At 38.9% G+C, this 23,113-nt stretch overlaps 1 protein-coding gene across 2 annotated transcripts in view; it reads right to left on the bottom strand.

Moving 5' to 3' along the window:
• Positions 1–747: 747 nt before the first annotated feature.
• The window catches only part of FRMD3 (FERM domain containing 3), a 255,507-nt gene continuing 233,141 nt past the window's right edge, over positions 748–23,113 (bottom strand). Inside the window, exons 14-15 of one of the 2 annotated variants that reach the window (XM_054582987.1) lie at positions 6,087–6,548; positions 748–824 (exon numbers count right to left, since the gene is read on the bottom strand). In XM_054582987.1, the coding sequence (XP_054438962.1) occupies positions 811–824; positions 6,087–6,548 (476 nt within the window). In that variant the 3' untranslated portion in view covers positions 748–810. Of the gene's footprint in view, positions 825–2,261; positions 6,549–23,113 lie in introns of those variants that run through there. The other variant, XM_054582986.1, reaches the window with a different exon arrangement.

The following is a 23,113-nucleotide window of genomic DNA, read 5'->3' as shown; positions in this document are numbered from 1 at the left end:
ATTACAGGAGACTTACACAAGAACATTGAGCTTTTGACTTATGAAGAAAAGTAACTGCCAAGCAGAGTAGAAGTTAGTATTGGTTTATTAGTGTGTTCTCTTCCTTGAAGGGTACTTCCCTTGGAAAACTCAAAATCCTTGTAATTATCAAAATTATAATTCTTATAAATGAGGAGACTCAAAGTGATCAGTGTTAGCTGGAGGAGCTGTTGTAATTTGCAAGACTTGTTTCAATACTCGGTGCCCATGCAAAGCATATCCTTTGTCCTACGAAGTTTTCCTTTACAACCAGGAAAGTGGCCTTGGTTCTCTTTCCAAAGTGATATTGGGATAAGTATCAGGTACAGGTAAAGAACAGGGCGGTCAGGTTCCCACTAATCCTCTGCTCTTTACTAATATTAAGCCCCAAGTTCCCTCACCCATTTGCAAAGCCTGTCAGGGCCGATGTCACTGACAGACATCCCCTGACGCCTGAGGGTCAGCCAGGAGCAGCCTTCTCCACTCCTTCCTTGCAACACTGGAGGTTGCAGAGATCCCCAACATGGAGTGCGTTTACTGTGAATCACATCCCAGTCCCCAATACACAATAAACACAGTGACCAGAAGAGGATTAAAATCAGTTTTATTAATACGTTGGAGAACACAGCTGGGATCTAAGGCCCAAGTGAGGCTTCTTTCCTCCTGAAGTGGTGACAGCTGAGCCCACTGGGCAGGGCTCGCCAGACTTACCCGCCCCATCAGAAACTGAGGCTGGACTGTGGAGAGCAGAGTCCTGGCTGGGCCCACCACGGCAGGTCCTGCTGGGTCTGTTTACTGCATGGAGACTGGAAGCCCAAGAGCAGGTCCAAGAGAAAGAGAGAGAGAGAGAGAGAGAGAAGCAGGAGGACAAGTAAGCAGGGACTTTTAGCACATTACCTCCACCCAGAAGAGAAAGTTGGCCCCAAGAATCTCAAGTTCATCAACCGCAACCATCCCAAGGTTACCCCAAAGGTGGAAGCTACTCCCCAATACTTTCCTTCCAAGCTGGAGTATGGTTAAGAGATCTTTCCCCTGTTTGGCTGAGCAAGAAATGATAGGAATGAGGAAAAGGGTTCCTGCCAAGGGGCACGGTTGGGTCAAGAACCTGGACCGCTCAATGAATCAGTAGCCCAGGCCATTGTGTGTGAGCCTTCCAGTCTGCAGACACTAGCCTAAAAACTGGCTAGAGCTGCTAGCAGCTGGGAATGCAGGGCCATGTCACATCATGCCTGAACACTAACCAGTGAATTCCTCTTCTTGCCTGTACTCTGTAGCCTGGACCTCTGAGGACTGCAGGGTATGAACTTGACAGACTTCCCACACCTCCCACACTCCAGTGGGTGAAATGGATGAAGGTCAAAAGGTACAAATTTCCAATTATAAATAAGTTCTGGGGATGTAATGTACAGCATGGTGACTACAGTTGACAGTACTGCATTGCATTGAAAGTTGCTAAGAGAGTAGACTTTAAAAGTTCTCATCAGAAAAAAAATTGTAACTATGCGAGGTGATGGATTTTTTTCCTAAACTTTGTAATATATACAATATATCAAATCGTTGTTATATACATAAAACTAACACAATGAAATTCATCAATTATCTCAATAAAATTGAAAAAAAAAATTTGACAGATTTAAGAGGCCACCACAGTTTGGGTACAATTTGACTGGACATGAATGTTGTTCCTGTGGTAAAGAGTCCCTTTTGCTTCATTCAGAATAACACCCTCTGATTTAACTGTCAGGTGTGGAGTTGTTAGCTTTGTGATGGGCCATGCTGTATGGATGGAAAGCTAGTAGAATAGTAAGAGTCTTTCAGAGCCCATGAACAGAGAGAAGTTTAGTGGCAAGTATTGCAGACCTGAGTCTGACATAGCTCTTTCTAGCACAGGAAGGCACCTTTTTCTGGCCTGCAATGAGGACGCACTAATTTCTAACACTCTGAAATCTTTCCTTCTACCTGTCATGCAGAACACTCCTCTTCTATTTTTTATTTCTCCAGTTATCTTAGTGCCATAGCTGTCTCTTATATTTGGGTGCATTTCCAGTATACTCAGTATTCCTGCCTTTAGCCAGGGTGGCTTCTGCAAAAGATTACTTCCATCCAGTACCTGTGACTATTTTTTTCATACTGTCACCATTCAAGGGTGACGTCATTTCATCATCCTAGATGGTGCCTTTCTGTACTTCCCAATAGGCTATTTATACAACTTAGCTTTGAATAAAACTAAATGATTGCAGAAATATTTTTCCCCAGAGTACTTTTATTAGGGATTTCTGCCACCATATTAACATATAAAACAATCTGATTGTTGACATAGAAATGCAAATGTCACTATACAAAGATAAGGCTCCAATCACATGGCCCCCATATCTCTAGTATTTCAAATTAATTCATTTTGAATTCTTCCCAGAGTTGATTTTATAAATATTAAACAAGCCACAAAATATACTCCAAATACATAACATTTTACAATATGTTCCAAGCACGGACAGAAACACAATATACTTGACCTACATTTTTTTCATGATCTAGCTCACATTAGCACTAAAGACAAAACTGTGTGTGTATATGTATTTGCCATATATGTGTGTATATATAACTACAAATGTACACAGTGATTTTCATGGAAAATTGAAACCTTTGAGACTTTTATCCACCATGATATCCAAGAGAGAAAAGGAATGATAACATGAAAAATTCCTCAATTGGGGAAAAGTAAATACAACTGTGTATGAAGGGCATATCAGTCGTATGTATACACACACACACACACACACATATACCAATAATATGGAATATACATATACTCACACACTTGCTTTGAGCTCTGTATCTCACTATATCATACGAGGGGGGGGGACCCAAAAAAATCAGAATTATCTATCTTCTGGAGGGAGGGCCCCTTGTAGCACAGGCTTTCCGTGCTAGGTGAGTGTTCTAGAAACCCATCTGTATCCATGTACCAGCTGGCATTGTTGTGAGAGGCTGTGTTCAGTTTCAGTGAATTGTTTTTGAAGACTCTTTCAGCATGTTTGTCCACTTCATGATGACTGATTTACGAGCACACCTGCCCACACTGCGCTGAGTGTTCAGCAGTTTTCACCCAAAAACGGCATGACCCTGTTTATAAATGAGTTAAGATCTTTAGGAAACCAGGCAAGGACCCATGTCCCACCCTCCCCATTCACCCGATCTCACCCCAAGCAACTTTTTCTGTTTCCCCAGCTGAAAAAAGTCCTCAAAGGGAAAGGTTTTTGCCAGTGTGGAAATGGTGAAACAAAAAAAAGATAGAAGCACTAACAGGCATCAAAATAGAGTTCAAAAACTGTTTTGAGCAGTGGGAAAAAATGTCTCGGTAGGTGTATCACGTCAAATGGAGAGAAGTTTGAGGGTGACTGAAGAATACATACACAATTTTTGTCAATAAATTCTGGGTTTTTTGGGTCCCCTCTGGTATACTTTCCATCTTGGAAGCAGTTTTTCCTCATTTCATTCAGGCAACTGGTGACTGCCTTCTACCAAACTAAGGGGTATTTTTAAAAAGGCTCTTATTCTATGCTGAAAAAAATGGCATTTCAGGATCCCACTTTTACTTTTGGTGGCTATTGTTTAAATCCAGCAGACCCTATCCTGTTAGCTCCTTCAGTTGAAAACATTTCTAGTCAATAGTCAAGTTTTTGCCAAAGAGAAAAGAGATGTTAGCTGAAAATGTTAAAAATAACATAGCTATTACCCCTTACTATAAATCTGTGCAGTTGGACTATGTGTGATATTTATCCTATCAGTATTTTTCAAATGTTTTATCATGGGCAATATATCACTTCTATAATTTAAAAATATTATCTAATATTATTTTAAAAGGATGAAAGCTAGATTTATCATGGTTAGAAATTGAAGCATAATTAGAAAAAGGACTAATTTATTGCAGACTACACTGGAGGGCCCTTCTATCATATAGTATGATTTCCAAGACATGTGAAAAAAGGGGGAAAAAACTTTAATTTCAAAGCTGGCCATTTGCAAACTTCCAAAATAAACCATAGGAAATATATCTGTATATTGTCAAATTTCAGATATTAAACATTAAAATGCAAAATAGATCACCAAAAGTACACTCTACCAACTTAATGCCAAATGTACATTATAAGTTTGCTTAACTGAAGGCTTCATGAGCTGACTTTTAAAACTCATTTTCAAAATTAAATATCTAATAAAGCACTCAGAGCTCCATGAATAAGTAGGACTAGAATGACCATTTAGGAAATTATGCTAACATAGAGCTAAAGTGTCTATTAGAGTTTGGGAGAGATTACAGGAAGCCCAATCTCTTGGTAAATGAAGGCAATGGAACATTTTGAATTCATGGAGAAATCGCAAAGCTCCATACTCTTACCTTTCTCACTTATACCACAGGACTAGTCAGGATGCTGCATGGGACGGCATCAGAGCCTTTCTGCCATGGATTTAATGGTATGAAGATAGGTACTAGAGAACATTTACCCCCTCTACTTCACCCAAGCTGAAATAATATATCATCTAATGAGTCCCCTCCTCTTTCTTAATGAGAGTCCCAATTATGAATGAATTAAGATCTTAATGAAAACAGGCAAGGAGAAATAATGACCACCGCAAAAGATCACTGGCATTTATCAAAAAGCCAGAATCCATTCTCTTCATTTTCTGTCCCCACCACGTACACAGACTTCCTTTGAAGTTTAGATCTTCCACAGAATCACAGTCAACAGCATAAGGGACCAAAAATGTGCCTTAAAGTTTCTGCACTTTTATTTAGATCCACTGTTTTAAACATATTCATGTCAACTTGGACAGCGAGTACACTGTTCTTTACATCATCCCACACGTTGTATCGCCATCACTTTCATAAAATTGATCATTTTCCTACCACCACTAGCCTACCAGCCTCACCAAAACTTTTTTTTGCTACTTGCTATTTGTCCATTTCCCATCTGCTTCCACTCTTGGGTTAATGTACAATAACATGCAATTAACTGGCATATTTTTTCACTTTTTTAGAGTTTCACTTTCTTTTAAAAATGTTCTGCTTCCTTAGCCAAAATATATAGGCAGAATGCAAATGAAAGAAACAAGTCATCTTGTCCAATACTTTGAAAAATTACCCACCCTGTGTCCACTTGATTGACGCTGTCTCTACATCCTCCATTTCCATCGTTTGTTTTAAGAGCTTACTTACTACAGTCTTTCTACCTATTTTCTATCTCATATGTAGCTAACAACAAATTATGGGATTTTTTTTTCCAGCCAAAAATATTTTTTTAAACAAACCAGTGCCAAAACATTAAAAAATTCCCAACATACCTTTTGTGCATTAGTCTTACAGTCTGTACAATTAAATAACTCCAGGAGGGTTCTTTTTTTTTTGCTAAAAATTTACCAAAATATTCTGAACACATAAAAATATTTTTAAAAAAACAAAAACCCAGCATAAATTTTAGTTGTATAGGCATTGGTTAGAGGACATTATTTTCACTAAGGATTATATTCAAAAACTTTCTCTTGGATTTTTACTAAAATTCTGATTCTGAACCTTACAGCTTATAATGATGCTAACTATTAAAAAAGGGGAAACCTACCTGCTTTAGCTCAATGTATTATGATATAATAGAAATGTATTATATAATAGATAAAGAGTATGCCTGTGATATAATAAAAAATAAACATTTTTGGTTATTTAAAGGTCATCTTCCTGACCTGTAACTAAAATTACTGTATTTGATTTAAACTTATTTAAGTGCAGTGAATTATGGGAAGCTAACTTAGAGGTCTGAATAATCAGTTTTGAGCAAGGAACACCTTTTGACAGTTCCATGACCATTCAGAACCAGGCATTTGCGAAAAAAACAAATCAGTAGTATTGAATATAGCCCTTAGTCATATGAGATATGTACTTTATGAGCAACCCAGCATGTAGAGAATGAGGTTCACTTTGCCAGCCACCCACTCTTTAAGAGGACAGTAATATTCATAGTGAAATTGCTCAAACTCTGGTGTCTGGCGGATTTCACATAAGAAGGAGAGATCAATACCTGACTCCAAAAGGAGGAGGAGCAGGGGGAATACAAAGAGCAGCAGGCCCAGACCCACCACAAAGAGCCTGGAAAAACTCTTGACCAGTGGGTTCACCCGAATATGGCCGCTCAGAATGTCATAGCTCCATGACAAAGCTTGATGAGCCTCCTTCAGCTCCTCTTCCTCCGCCATCAAAAAGGCATTTTCATCTGCTTCCAGTTCCTCAAACGAATCTGTGTCTTCTCTTTCCAACTCATGCCTAGATGAACAGTCAAAGAGCATGTCAATCTCCTCATCATCAACTGGGGTGGGGAGCAGGCTAGCACTTGGGCTGTATGCCAGTTCAGAGATAGTCAAAGGCTCTTCTTTTATTTTATCTTCCTCTTCACTTGAGGGTTCTTCATACACCCGGGCTTCCTTCACTGGTGAGCTGGAGATCAAGGGGGCAGAAATGTCATCTTCTTTGGGCAGAGGGATACCTGTAAAGAGACATTTTTTTTTTAAATTTCAAGTTTGGTTTTCTTTTCCATGAAAATCTGTAGATGGAAACAAACCAGGAAAAAAAAAACTTCAAATGGTTGGCAATATTTACATTTATGTGTGAGATTATGACCTTCAACTTGGGGCATTTGCAAGAATAAAGTGACAATAAATCACTATTATGTTATAATTTTGAGTAGTGTCTTTTAGAAGTAGGTCAAAGTATGTTAGTAAAATTATAGAATCTGCTATTCAATTATCACTTTGTTATATATTTTCTAATTTATGTAATTATGAATATGTGCACAAACATTTTAACTTAAACATTTTCTATGTTGAAAAAAACTCCCATTTGGTATTTGTAATGGCTGCCAAATTCTACTTAGTTAATACAATATTAGTTGCCTATAGATAAACATTTAGATTGCTTCACAATTGTAAAAAATGCTGTAAGAACATCTTTACATATAAATCTTTTTTCCTCTTGTTTTTCAGTTCATTGGCTATAGATAGATGTCCAAAAGGAAAACTACTTTGTGAAAAGACATGAATATTATTTCCTAAAGTTTATTGCAGAAGAGGTGTTCTCATTTTACAGATCGGAAATCAGTCACCTCCTGTCAGCCTAATGCCAGCTCTCCTAATTTTGAGCCTTGGGTACTCAGTGGGAAATAAAAGCAGGATCAAAGATGTGTTCCCCAGGATGATTCTACAATATAGTACCAAATTGGTAACCATGTGCATTACGTAACTGAATACATTTCAGGATTTCTCTCTTCAATATGTGCAAGAAGTGACATCACCCAGATGGCAACATAGGTCATTCCTGACTTCCCTTCCCCTCACAAGAACAATCCGTGGACAAGACACCACTGAGAACATTCTGGAACACAGGAGGACGGCTGAAGCAGGCCCTGCACCACAGAGACCAAGTCAGACTACATTAGAAGGGTAAGGTGAATGGCTACATGCTGACTGCATTGCCCCCAGGCCAGCACAGCACCACACAGAGAGGTCTCCCCTGAGCCTATGGTGGCATCCAGGGCCCCCAGTATTGTGGGTCACTTCACAGTAGCCCTGCCTCTGGATTCACCCCACAGGGATTGCACGGGAACCTGCAGGACTCAACCACTGGGAGTCTGATTGTGATGGAGAAAGGGGGAGAGGCTCCCAACAACCAGCACTCAGATCTTAGCAAACTGCATTCCTACCTGCAAAGCCCAAGGAGTAGTCCCTATGAGCAGTTTTGCCTATCTTCAGAACCAACTTGGTGGCACATCTGACCAGGAAACTCAATGGGGAGCAGGTCTGCCTGATTTGGGTTCTCAGACAAGGAGTTTTGCCAATCCTGGAACCTGGTCTGCCCATGACGAAGAACTGAGTCATAGCCCTGCCCACACCCGATAGTAGGGGCTGGTGAGAACACCTGGACACTGCGTTACCCAGAAATGCTCAAGCTGAAAGGTGGATAAGCAAAGGTGATGGTCCCCAGAGCAAAATAAGTGGCCCTATACAACCAGGGAACTTGGGGCACTAGTCAGATTGAGTGAAGACCACATATGAAGAACCTTAGTGGCCTTGAAGCTGCTTCTCCAATTGCACCTGGGCAGGGAAACTCTTTCATAGCCTCAGTCATTGCTGAATACAGACTTCAGTCTGCCCAGCCAGGGACCTTTACAGAGCACACTGGAAGCTGACAGCCCATCAACAGTGCTACTTATAGTGGCACTTGAACAGAGAGCACAGCCTATGGCTTTTACTGTCTGCAGAGAAAAACTGTGGCCTTGCCAGGATATCCAATGTACATCCAGTGTATACTCTTGACAGATTCTGTTCAACAAGGAGTAGGGCAGGCCCTGGATCCCATCCTGTTGCTTCACAAGGGTAGGAAAGCTAAGTCATAGGCTCATCTGCTGCTGAGTATAGACAGTTCTGACTGTCTAGTAAGCCTGACCAGAGAATACAGGCAACCACAGAGCCCATCCTAGAGCCTCAAGTGGACAGAGAACCAAGGCAGTCCTATGCCACTGTTCTCATCCAGAGGCACACATCCCCAGTCCATGACCTCAGATCTTGAGCTGTTGTCTCCCCTCAAAATAAGATGCTAATAGCAGACTTCATTCATCCAAGAACTTTACCAGCAGACACATTCAGAAACCCAAACTGAGCTGATTGGTGAACAACTCTATGCCAAAGCAAATCTGCAAATCTGGGAGAGAAGGCCACTAACTAAAATACACAAATATCAACTAAGAATCAAGGATCACAAAAAATCAGGTAAATATGACACCATCAAAAGAAATTATTAAAGCACTAATAACTGACCCTAAAGAAATGGAGATCTATGACCTGACAAAGAATTCAGAATAATCCTTTTAAAGAAATTTAGTGAACTACAAGAACACATAGACAACTAAATGAAATTAGGAAAGCAATGAATGGACAAAACGAGAAATTCAAGAAAGAAACAAAAACCATTTAAAAAAAACCCAAACAGAAAGCTTAGAGCTGCGAAATACAATAACTGAATGGAATAATTCAATAAAGAGCTTCAAAATCAGACTCAACCATGCAGAAGAATCAGCAACCTGAAAGATAGGACATTTGAAATTATCCAGGCAGAAATGCAAAAAGAAAAATGAGTGAAAAAGAGTGAAACTATTCACATTATGGGAATTCCAGAAGAGGAAGAGAAAAAGAAAGGGACAGAGGTATATTTAAAACATTAATGGCTGAAAACTTCCCAAATATGGGGAGAGAAATAGACATCCAGGTCCAAGAAGCCCAAAAGACCCCAAATAGGACTACACTGACACATTATAATTAAATTGTCAAATGTCAAAGGTAAAGAAAATTTTTAAAGCAGCCAGAGAAAAGATAAACTGTATGTAAGGGAATGCCCATAAGACTATTGGTATATATCTCAATAGAAACTTTTTAGGTCTAAAGGGAATGAGATAACATATTCAAAGTATCGAGGAAAAAACCATCAACCAAGAATACTATACCTTGCAATGCTGTCCTTCAGAAATGGAAGATAAAGACTTTCTTGAACAAACAAAAGCTGAGGAAATTGATCACCACTAGACCTTCCTAATAATAAATGCTAAAGGGAGTTTACTGAATGGAAGTAAAAGAACACTAATTAATGTCATAAAAACATAAAGTAGTGTAAAACTCACTGGTTATGGTAAAAAATATAGTTAAAACTAGATTCTGGGATATGGTAATTGTGGTGTGTAATTTACTTAAAAATATGGCTTAAAAGTTAAAAAAAATTGTAAAAATAACCATAACTATAATAATTTGTTATTAGTTACACAATATAAGAAATGGTAAAGCAATATCCTAAACAGTGAGCAGGAGGAGAAGCGAAAGTGTAAAACTTAGGAACTGTCCTGAAGTTAAGTTATTATTAACTTAAAATAAGGTATTATGATTTCAAGATATTTATGTAAGCCTTGTAGTAACTACAAGGGAAAAACCTGTAGTAATTACACAAAGGAACATGATAAAGAAGTCAAAGCATACTGATACAACAAGACATGAACACACACACACACACACACACACACACACACAGCAGGATAAGAAATAAGGAACAATGAAGCTACAAAGCAACCCCAAAACAGTTAACAAAATGATAATAGTAAGCCCTTATCAATAATTACTTTAAATATAAACATTAAATTCTCCAATCAAAAGGCAGAATGAATGGCTGAATGAATAAAAAAATAAGATCTAATGATATGTTGCCTACAAGAGACTCACTTTATCCTTAAATACACACAGAGTGAAGGGATGGAAAAAGGTATTTTAAACCAATGGTATCCAAAAACAGTAGGGGTAGCTATACTTGAATCAGACAAAATAAAACATTAAACTAAAAATGGTTAAAAAATAAAGATGATTTTATAATAAAGGATCCATACATCAAGGAAATCTAAATTCTAAACACTTATGCATTTGTGTTAAAACTGTTAGGGCTCATTAGCATAGTATAGGTTTGTCAGACGATGCTGATATTTTCCCCTGGCCAGGCGCACACACACAATGATGAGCTCATCATTCAGCAGGATAAGCTCTCCAGCTTATTAACAGCAATGAAAGGAATCACTACATATGAATGTGTAAAAAGAAAAAAAGCATTTTTCCTCTAAAAAAGGAAAAAATATATATTCATGTGCTTAACATCACAGCACCCGAATACATAAAGCAAAAACTAACAGAGCTACAAGGAGAAATAAACAGCAATATAAGTCCCCCATTCTCAACAATGGACAGATCACCTAGACAGACAATAAGGAAGTGGATTTGAACAACACTATACACCAAATGACTCTAACAGGCAGTGACAGAACATTTTATCTGTTAACAGTAAAACACCCATTCTTCTCAAGTTCACAAGGAGCACATTCTAGAGTAGGTTATGTGTTAGGTCACAAAACAATTCTTAGCAAATTCAAGAAGATTAAAATCAATAACAAAAGGAAAACTTAAAAATTCATAAGTACACAGATATTAAACAACACTAGATGTTGCTAGCTTATCAAAGAACATTAGGCTACATTTGATCTATTATCAAGGAATATCATTCTATCAATAAGTAGATTCATTTTCTAACAAGTCCACTATTATAGAGTATAAGGAGGCTTATAGTTGGTTATATTTTCTTAACTTTCTTTACATGATAGATACTCAAAGTTTCCTACACAACTTTCCTGGTGAATTCTAACGAAAACATTTAAGACCAGAACTATGAAATTAGTAAGATTACCTGCACTGCTCCATTAAATTTATTTTACTTCAGTCACACATGAGAAGCCTCCTGAATATGTTCACAAAGTTCAAAGGCCAAAAGCTTTTTTAAAGAAGTGAAATGACAATGATTTAGGAAAGGAAATAGCTTTCAAGTTTAACTATACAGCCCAATTAAAATTAGATAATAGCTGTAAAATGTCTGACACATAGGAAACACTTAATAAATGTTAACTATTCTAATTAAGTTTTATTATAGTGACACAACTGTGTTTTTATACAATTAAAGTGAAATAGTGGGAACCAAAAGATACTGATGGAGGAGGCTGCTCACCGATGATGGACAGGCAGCGTGCCGGCCTCACACAGTCAGGCAGGTTGAGCATTCCAGTCGCTACCATTCACGCGACCCCGATATGATAGAACTCCCTAAAGACACTCCGGGCACCACAGCACAACCTCAGCAGGCTGCAGGCAGATGCTGTTACTGAAAAAGTTGTTCTTCAGCTCATGGCTAAAGGCATGATATAAAGCCCTATTTTAATGTACCGCAAAATTAGTGGCAGGTAAAAATGGAATAAGCATTGCTCACATTTACTTTCAGAAGTCTGCCCCTTTATTGACTCAGAGCACATTTGTGATAAAATCCAAATACTACAGCTGAGATTACCAGCAGCATGTGTGTCTACAAAACAGGCAGAGGGACCAGCTAATGGCACCTTAAGTAGTTTGACTGTGTGCTACAATCTTTATGAATGAAGCAATGCAATGTTGGATAGCATCAGGACAAGCATGTCAAAATGAAGTTAATAATAACCCCTAACTACCTCTCAAGTTTGTGGAAAGGCTCAAAGTATGTAACAAAGAAAAATGTGAGAAAGCACTTCAGGGACAATATGGCAGTATCAGAAAATAACAGATCACCCATTATTTGTATTTATCCACATTAACCTTCTTAGCAAAGACTTTGGAGTTTGGGTTACTTGGGGTCACTTTAAACCCACTTGGCAATGCCTTTCCTATTTGGACTCTTGCATTGCTATTATTTCACTGGAATCAAACTGCCTCATTTTGTAGGAGACGCTCCCTCAGCTTTGCAGCTTGCTCCCCACACCACGGCCACATGGTGCTTGTTCTGTGGGCATCAGCCCTGGCTTCGGCAAATACTCCCACTGGGAGCCACCATCTCGTTTCCTCAGAGGCATTCCACATCACCCCGTGCTGATACCCCACTTTGGAATGTCCATCAAATCTGCAGAGCAGGGGTAAAAGAAAGGGGTGCCACCACCCAGCAGGAAGGAGGATGTCTTAGAAAAATCAGAGGCTTTTTGGAGGTCACAGTGATTGGAGGGGCTAGTATCATTTAAGGGGTGGGAGTCAGGGATACCAGACATCCTAAAATGTGTAGGATGGCCCCACAAAATGAAGACTTGTTTTGCATTCCACATAACTTGCAGATGTCCTATCAAATATTATCCATGTAAATTAAAAACCTATTTTAAATGATCTGAACCTAGATCATTTAAACCTACCTCTGTTTTACATTTAAACCTAAAGTATTTTAGGTATCATTGTAAGGAAGGTGTTTGCCAAAAGTTGTTTACCTGTTTAAAATATCACATCACTGCTGTCCAGAATGCCTAAGGTACATAAACTGCATACACTGCTGCATCTGTTGGCTGTGCCCTGATACCCATTCCCCCTCCCAGGGCATCCACATGGGTTCCAGCATCGCATTCCTTCATTCTGCCTCCTGGTGAGTCATCCCTTAGGAAAACCTTTGGAAAGAATTACTACTTTATTGAAAATTACTTTCTTCCAATTTCTCCTGGCATTACAGTTAGCATTTTTTTGACTTGTAAAGTTACATGTACACAAATTCCATTTCTCTGACTTCACTTCAGGAGGGTTGAGAGAACATTATAAGTTTTTTTGTTATTAGTTTGGACACTGAATCTAAAAAGGTTGACAACCACTGCCCAAGCACACACCAAATTGTCAGGTCTCTATAGAGGTCACGCTTCTGTCATTTATTAACCAGAAAACATCCTTCTTGGGATGGGCTAAACTTTGATCTATTTATATTGATCAGCTTAGCCATACTGGCTCTGGACACTAGGCTGTCCTCTTAAACTGAGAGTAAGGAAGAGAAGAGTGAAGAGCGGGAAAGGAAAAGGGGAGTTGGGGAAATATGGTTGGGAAAGAGCAGTGGCCTGGAATTCCAGGGGCCTCAATTCAGTTCCCAGCTGAGCCCGAACTCTCGGCATGCCCTCCGACATAGCACTTCAATTCGATGGGTCTTAGACGTTTTTACAAATCGTGTAGGCATCTCCAGTTCCAGTATTCTGTGGCAATATCTTAGCCTACATCCACCAATACACTATCCTACTTAAAACTCTACATATACTTTCTCTGAAAGTACTAATCACTGCATACAGCAAGAAGAGCAATGTCTCCTTTATCTGTTAAGAAACACTGTCGGATGGGGGACTAAGGCACTGAGGTTTCCAATGAATTTTTACAGGGCTGGACATTTTAAACAGACGATCATATGAACAAAGGAGATGAGGAAACTGAGGCTCAGAGACATAGAGTAACCTGCACAAGGTCATGAAGCCAGGTAGCAACAGAGCAGGGGTTTGTACCCAAGCCTGTCTAATTCCAAAGCTTGTTCCAGACCACCACGTTGCCTGAAGAGAAGGGACTCTGAGAGGCTCACAGAGATCCTCACTTCTTAACTAAGGAAGAATAGTCTTCTCTATCATTAGCCCAATTTCACTTGCTGAAACCACAGTGTTATCATACGTAGGGTGGTCATTTGCCTGGGACAGTCAGCGCTCACTGTATGCCTGTTTTCCTAGCAGCAATACTCAAGTGCCCCTTTTGCTCTCAAAAGATTTGCCTAACCAGTTGTGTGGTCACCTGATTATATGTGGCACCACTATGATTGTATCATAGCCAGGATAGAGGCCCCCCCGCACCCCGCAAAAAAAAATCACTTGATGCTGTGGGCATTAACAGTGTGGGCTGGAAATAAAATAAACTTTAAAATTTACTATCCTCTGCACATGCTATCAGTCCCCCAAATATTTCGTATCCACATTAAGCAGTATGTAAATTTCCAAAAGGTAGTAAGACACTATGCCATTAAACTCCCACATGACTGACTCTTTTATCTTCCTTTTGTTAGGGATAAAGTGTAATCCTTCAAGTGAAGCTAATGTCCCAGGGATTTAAAGAAAAGATTCTAAGAATGACATTTACTTTTCCAGAGAAGGGTTTTCACTTTCAGGCATAGCTCTTGCAAAATATCTCATGCTGGAAACCTACCTGATGCCTCTGAATATTTTTGGGAGGCTGCCCGCTCATTCTATTTAAAACTCATGAAGAGTCACCCCCAGTGACTCAGGAAAGTATAAACAAATGGAAACACACACAGTAAATTCTAATGTTCTTCCCACCCATGCCCCCCAACCTCTTTTCTCCTTGTGGTCATCCTCTACCATGGGGGGTAAGACATCAGCCCCCTGGTGATGTCTCTACGAGTATCTGAATATCTGACACCCCAGTCTTATAATTTTGGGTGACTTCAATACCTAGAATGCAAGAGGATGATTCCGTCCTTGTTCACATTGCAATGGCCAGGTACCCCTTCCAGCCCACTGAAGTGGCTCTCAGACAGGTCTCCAATGACCACCCTATTGCTAAAGACGATATGTGTTCTTTTCTGTCCTCCTGCTGACCAAGCGGCCTCTGAGACTCCACTCTCTCTTGGTTTGCCTCCAATGGTTCTCAGTCATCTTCACAGTCTCCTCCCTCTGTGGTGGCCTTAACTCTCTGCTCTTGTTATTCTGTACCCTCTCCCCCTTGAAGCCAGCTGTGTTCATGGCTCCAGGGTGCTCCTGAGCATTGTTCCACATGGCTCTGCAAGTAACTAGTGTCCACTAAGGGGCTGCCAGTTGTTCCTTGAAAAGTGTCCTATGATCAGATTAGTTTGTAAAACTGCACACTAGCTTTTTTTGGACATAACCATTAAAGTTAAGAGTACACGCTTTCATCTAAAAGTTAGGGCTATCATGAAAAAGACGAGATAACAAATGTTGGTGAAGATGTGGAAAAAAGAGGACCCTTGTGAATTGTTGGTGTGAATGTAAGTTGGTGCAGCCACTATGAAAAAACAGTATGGAGGTTCCTCAAAAAATTAAAAATATAACTGCCATATGATCCAGCAATTCTACTTCTGGGTATATGAAGGTGCATCCAGAGGAAACGAAAAGAGAGTATCAAAGAAGTTTCTGTACTCTCATGTTCACTGAAGCATTAGTCATAGCCAAGAGATGGAAACAATCCAATTTTCATCAACAGATGAATGGATAAAGATGTGGCATGTATACAGTGGAATATTACACAGCAACGAGAAAGAAGGAAGTCCTGCCCTTTGTGACAACACGGACGGACCTTGGCATTATGCTAAGTGAAATAAGCCAGACTGACAAATGCTGCATGGTATCCCTTAAATATGGAATCTTTTTTTTTTTTAAAGTCTAACTCATAGAAACAGTGAGTGGAAAAGTGGTTGCCAGGGACTGGGGATGGGGGACATAGGGAGAGGTTGATAAAAGGATAGAAACTTTCAGCTATAAGATAAATAAGGTTTCAGAATCTAATGCAAAACATGGTGACTATAGTTGGTAACACTGTATTACATAATAAATTTGCTAAGAGAGAACTTAAATGTTCACAGCAAGAAAAGGGAAAAAAAGATAAATATGTGGGACGATAGATGTGTTAATTAACCAGGTGGGGGGGATCCTTTCACAATGTAATGTATATCAAACCACCAGGATGTACACTTTAAATATATTATAATTTTATTTGTCAACTATACCTCAATAAAGCTAAAATTTTTTTTAAAAGAGTACAAGCTCTGAAGTTAAGTTTCTCTATTTGAATCCCAACCTTGTACTAATTGGCATGTGACCTTGTACAAGTCACTTAATCACTCTGTTCCAGTTTCTTTACCTACAAAATGGAAATAACTCCAGGACGTACCACATGGCGATATTACGTGGAGCGGAAGACACGACTTAAGGCATTTTGAAGTGCCTGGCACATGGTAAGCTCTCAGTACCATCACTAGTAGCATATTAAAATGTCTGAGAGGTCCTGAAGAGAAGAAACCAGTGTTGCTTTAATTATAATACCTCAATATTTCCCAAGTTTATTTGACAGGAGAACTTAGAATACAACTTAGTTTAAGAAACACATGTTACTGAATCTCTGACCCATCTCAGCTCAAAATCTAATCAGCTCCAGACTCACCAAGCAACCTGTGAAGGCACATCAACCTTAATATGTCAAAAATCAAATACATTATCTTCCACCCAAGCCTTTCCCTCCTCTACCACTTACCATAATCCAGTCTCCCACATCAGCAGTGCGAAGAGTGGCCTAGGCTACTTCTCACTCACCATTCACATCTAATCTGTCACCAACTTCTACAAACTCTGCCACCATATTCACTTTCAAAGCTGTCCCTGCCTCTTCATTTCTCCATTATTACCACTGATTCCCCTGACCTCAATCTGGCCCCTTTTTCATTGTGGCCAAAACAATCATTTCAAAATGTCTAGTTAGTCATATGAATCCCCTTAAAAGGTTGCTCATGCCTTTCATTCTAAAGAGTAAACTGTTTAACACAAAATGCACTTCTCTAGCCCACACATTTCTACCGATCCATCTATTTAGAGGTGCCCAGATGTATCACACTACATCATGCCTCTGTGCCTTTGCACACTGTTGCCTCTTCCCGGAGTGCCCTTCTGAACCTAGATGGTTTTGTTCATTCTCTAAGACCCTGTGTGTCACTTCCTCTGGGAGACTCTCTTGTCCCCATTACTAGTCTGATATGGGTGCTTCTTATCTGATAATTCCCATGGTTGACCCCTTATTATCCAATTTCTCTCCCAAATGATTAAATCTAAGCCAGTCCTGGTGATCCCAGTCTGTAGATGGTGTCAGATTTAGAAATAGGCATGTGAGCCAACCCTGAAAATGAAAAGAAGGGCGGAGTCGCTGGTGGGAACAAGGAGAAACTTCTGAGGAAGGTTTCTTGCTTCTAAGAAGAACATCCTGGAAAGGTACAACAATGTCAAGAGAGAGAGGCTGCATCTCAAAGAGACACCAGGAATTCTGGCAGCCACCTTATGAGGCTGACAGCAAATGGTCTGAGGGGACTAGTGGCCAACTGAGAAGGGCAGGAGAGAGAGATGAAATGAGCCTGGGTTCCCAATGTTGGAATCCTTCCTGACGTGGGACTTGTCTTGGATAATAAATCACCTTATTGAAACCAGTGTTTGTTAGAGTTCTCTATTACTCGTTGCCAATGGCATCCTAACTGATGCAGCTGTCGTACCATCTCGTGAATCTCTCTGTCATCACACTCAGTCATCACACCACAGTCAGGAACATGACAACAACCCGCACTCTATTTCAGTGCTATTCTGGTGGCCCTCCTAACGCAATGTGATAAAGGCAAAAAATAAGAAGTGTAAATGTTGGAAAGGGAGGCACAAAGCTCTCACTGTTTCCAGGTGTTACTATTATCTAACAAGAAAGGCCAAGATCCAAAGAAGGAGCTAGGAGAATTAATCAGAATTTAGTAAGCTATTTAAATGTAACATCAACGTATCAAAGTAGTGGTTTACTATGTACCAGCAAAGACAATGTAAAACTACAGTCATAGAAAATCTCATTCAAAATAGCTAAGTGCACAAATTAGAATAGCCACATAATATCCAGGGATATTTATAATAAGAAATATGCAAAACTTGCATGAGGACAATGTTAAAACATAGCTGAGCAACATAAAGGAAAATCTGAAGAGAAAAAAAAGAAACAAAGATCTCCCTGAATAAGAGAACTTACTATTTTGAAGATGCAGCTCTCCTCTAGTTAAAGTAAAATTCACTGCAATTCCAGTATAAACCTCAGTGTGTTTCCAAAAAATGACAAATGGAGAAAGTCCACATGAAAAATTAAGAAATTTGGGGTTAAAAAAAGATCAATGAGGAGGGAATTTGACCTACCTGATCTCAAAACTATATTATACTAATGGAATATGAATACTAAAATACACAATTTAGAGCATACCTTTGAATATAATGAAAAACTTGAGAAAAATTGCTAACCACTTGGAGAGAAAAAATACATTCCTACTTTATGTCATATATACTTAAAAATTCCAAAGAAATTAACAGGTTAAATAAAAACAAACATTAAATAAACTATTTATGAAAATGCCATTTTTGTAGGTTAGAAGCAGCTGAGAACAGCAATTTCACAAAGTTCAAGGCACTGCATTAATTATGAAGAAAAAAACATAGGATACATTTTTATAGAGTATGGAAAACTGATGTAAAAAAGAAATAAAAATAAGAATATAAAAAATAAAGTGGTCCTCACATGCGGAAGTTGTTTGTGCATATTAAAAGTGCCTGCATCGCAAGGTTAATGTTTTAAAAAGTTGAAAGCTGAGAACAAATTAACAGGAAAAAGTGTTAATATTTATAAAAGGCAAAGGATTGATAAAGATTATAAAAGATATCCTACAATCTATAAGGAAAGGAAAAAAACACAACAGAAATGTGCAAAGTACACAAGCAATTCCCAGAAGAAATGCTAATGGTTAATTATCACTTGAAAAGATGCTCGCCCACGCTAGTAAAAGACTAGGTAGGAGGAAAAAAAACCCACCCAGTTAGAGCAGCAAAAAGAAAAAAAAGAATTTTAAAAAATGAGGATAGTTTAAGGAACCTTTGGGGCAACATGAAGTGTAACAAATTTCACAGCATAGGGATACCAGAAGAAGAAAAGAGAGAGCAATGGATCGAGAATCTATTTAAAGAAATGAGTGCAAACTTCCCTAACCTGGTGAAGACATGAAAATTAAAACAATAAAATCACATTAGGGTTAGTGATTATGTGGGGAAGTAGACATTTTCATACTTTGTTAGTGAGTGTTAGTCTTTTAAAGGATGAGTTGCCCGTTCCATCCAAACTTAAACTGTGTATATACTTCAACCCAACAATTACACTTTTAAGAATTCATTATAGAGCAATGCTTGTGTATGCAATTTCACTGCAGCACTGTCTGCTATAGCCAATAAACAGAAAATAATGATTAGATGGTGATGGAGTGGGTGAAAACTACACCAATCTCCTCTCAGGACCAAACTAGAATTACAACTAAATTATAGAAAAATCATCCTGACTAACCAACTGAAGACAAGCTGGAGAGAAGCCTTACAACCAAGGACTTAGAGAAGAAACCACGCCACCACATGGAGACTGGTAAGGGAGTGCGGAGATGTGAGAGGGCTGGCTGGGACCCCACAGGTGGCAGCTGAAGTTCCAGAGGGGCAGTCAGGGGGATTCCCTCTGAGAAGCGTGGGATCTAAACCCCAAGCTGTGCTCCCCAGCCTGGAGCACCAGAACCAGGAAAGGTGCCCACATAACATCTGGCTATGAAAAGCAGTGGGGTTTCTGTCCACCTAACAAAGACAGCTAGAGATGCAGACACCCTCTTAGGTGTTTTTCTCTTAACATTTTTGTACCTTTCCAGGATGTTCTTAGAAGCAAGAAACTTTCCTCAGAAGTTTCTCCTTGTTCCCACCAGCAACTCTTCCCTTCTTTTCACTTTAAGGGTTGGCTCACATGCCTATTTCTAGATCAGACACCACCTACATACTGGAATCACCAGGACTGGCTTAGAATTAATCATTTAGGAGAAAATTTTGTTTGCAGCAATTTACCCTGGGCTCCAGTGGAGAGAGGGCAGAGCAGTTTAGAGCTGTGTAAAGAGGGTATGAGGCTAGAGGCTCTGGAGAGAGAGCTGGCAGGTCAGCCACCAGGATCCCCATGCTCAGTTATTCCCCATACTGCAGAGGCCATCTTTCTTGGGCAGAGCCCTCCCCTCCATGTGGCATCAGCCTGGGGATAAGCAACAGCCCAAACCACAGGAACCTCTCTCATCCCACCCCATGGAGCTTAAGCCCTGCTGAGTACAGCTGGAGTCTCTTTTAGTGATTAACCTAACAGAGAGCCTACAGGCAGAGGTGGGTCTCTTGGGTGCTTTGAGACTTTAGCTGACCCTTCTCCAGGCCCGGTGCTGGTAAAAGCCAGCCTTGGTGCTCAGCTTGGTCCTTTCAGAATGGACCCAGGCCCAGCAGAGGGAGCCACAAGCTATGGATCACTGATAGCTCAAAACATGTTACCCAGAACAAATCACAGGCAGCATCTGACATAGGTCTACACTAGAATCTTTGCAGATCTACCCAATACATAGAAACAAACACAAAGAGGCAGCCAAATAGGGAAGACAAAGAAACAGGCCACAAATGAAAGAACAAGAGAATTCTCCAGAAGAGCTAAATGAAGTGAAGGCAAGAAATTTATCAGATATAAACTTAAAAATAATGATTATAAGGATACTCAACAGCATGAAAAGATATAGAAACCACTAAAAAGACCATTCAGAAATAATAAATGCAATTATCTGAAATAAATAATACACTGGAAGGAATAAGCAGTAGGGTAGATGAAGTAGAGGATCGAATCAGTGATTTGGAAGACTAGGTAGGAGGAAAAAAACCCACCCAGTTAGAGCAGCAAAAAGAAAAAAAGAATTTTAAAAAATGAGAATAGTTTAAGGAACCTTTGGGGCAACATGAAGTGTAACAAAATTCACATCATAGGGATACCAGAAGAAGAGAGAGCAATGGATCGAGAATCTATTTAAAGAAATGAGTGCAAACTTCCCTAACCTGGTGAAGAAAATAAGACACACAAGTCCAGGGAGTACAGAGTTCCAAACAAGATGGAGCCAAAGAGGCCCACACCAAGTCACATCATATTGCAAAGCTCAAAGACAAGGGGAAAAATCTTAAAAGCTGCAAAGGAAAAGCAGTTAGTTACCTACAAAGGAGCTACCATATACTATCATCTGATTTCTCAACAGAAACATTTCAGGCCAGAAGGGATTAGCATGAAATATTCAAAGTGATGAAAAGCAAGGACTTACAACCAAGGATACTTTACCCAACAAGCCTAGATTTAAAATTGGAGAAATAAAGAACTTTCCAGACAAGAAAAAGCTAAAGGAGTTTGTTACCACCAAACCAGTATTACGACAAATGTTAAAGGGCTTGCTTTAAGAAGAAGGAGAAGGAGGAGAAAGAGGAGGAGAAGAAGAACAAAAACAGAGGAACAACAACAGAGGAACATAGTTAAAATGAAATGGCAATAAATACGTATCTGTCAATAATCACTTTAAATGTAAATGGCTTAAATGCTATAATCAAAAGACATAGGGTTGCTGAATGAATAAGAAAACGAGACCCATATATATGCTGTCTTCAAGAGACGCACCTTAGAACAAAAGATACACATAGACTAACAGTAAAAAAAATGGAAAAAGATATTTCATGCAAATGGAAAGGAGAAAAAAAGCTGTGGTAGCAGTACTTATAGCCAACAAAATAGCCTTTAAAACCAAGGGACATTTGATAAGAGACAAAGAAGGAGACTACATATTGATAAAAGGAACAGTCAAACAGAAGAACATTTTTACTAATCCTAGTAAAAGAAATGTTTACTAACCCTAGTAAACATTCATACACCCAACACAGAAGCACCTAAATATATAAAATAAATCATTATTGACATTGAAGGGAGAGATCAAGAGAAACACAGTCATAGTCAGGTATTTCAACATGCCATGGACTTCAATAGATAGACCTTCCAGAGAGAAAATCAGCAATAAGATGATGGCCTTAAATAATACACTAGATCAAATGGATTTAATTGGTATCTTCAGAGCATTTGATCCCAAAGCAGCAGAATGTACATTCTTTTCAAGTGCACATGGAATATTTTATAAGATAGACCACATTAGAGCATAAAACAAGTCTCCATAAAGTTAATAAGATTGAAATCATATCAAGCATCTTCTTTGATCATAATGCTATAAAACCAGAAATCAATCACAAGAAGAAAAGAAAAAATACACAAAACTTGGAAGCTAAACAACATGTTACTTTTTAAACAATTAATGTGTTAACAATGAGATCAAGGGAGAAAATAAAAGATACCTTAAAACAAATGAAAATGAGAATACAAAAACCCCATATCTGTGGGACACAAGGAAAGCAATCCTGAGAGCAAAATTCACAGCTTTACAGGCCTAGATCAAGAAACAAGAGAAAGCTCAAATAAACTAAATTTCACTTAAAGGAAAATGAAAAAGAACAACAAGCAAAGCCCAAAATGAGTACAACAAAGGAAATAATAAAGATCAGGGCAGAAATAAATGAAATAGAGTCTAAATACAAAAGACCAATAAATCCAAAAGTTGGTTCTTTGAAAAGATAAACAATATCGACAAACTTTTAACCAGACTGATCAAGAACAAAAGAGAGAGGACCCAAGTAAATAAAATCAGAAATGAAAGAGGAGAGGGAACAACTGACACCACAGAAATGCAAAGCACTGTAAGATTATGAACAATTATATGCCAACAAATTGAACAGGAACAAAATGGATAAAGTTCTAGAAACATACAATCTTTCAAAATGAAATCAGGAAGAATCAAAGAATCTGAATAGACAGATTATAACTAGTGAAATGAAAGCACTAATAAATAAATAAAAAAAAACTCCCACTAAAAGCCATAGGCTGAATGACTTTAAGGTAAGTTTTACCAAACATTTCCAGAAAAACTAATACATAGAAACAAACACAAGTTCCA

Source organism: Pteronotus mesoamericanus, unplaced genomic scaffold (genome assembly GCF_021234165.1).
Source record: "Pteronotus mesoamericanus isolate MK-2021 breed Mesoamerican mustached bat unplaced genomic scaffold, CSHL_Meso_final contig_73, whole genome shotgun sequence".
NCBI lineage: Eukaryota > Metazoa > Chordata > Mammalia > Chiroptera > Mormoopidae > Pteronotus > Pteronotus mesoamericanus.
The sequence above is the reverse complement of the archived record's forward strand: the minus strand, read 5'-3'. Positions and strand labels throughout refer to the sequence as shown.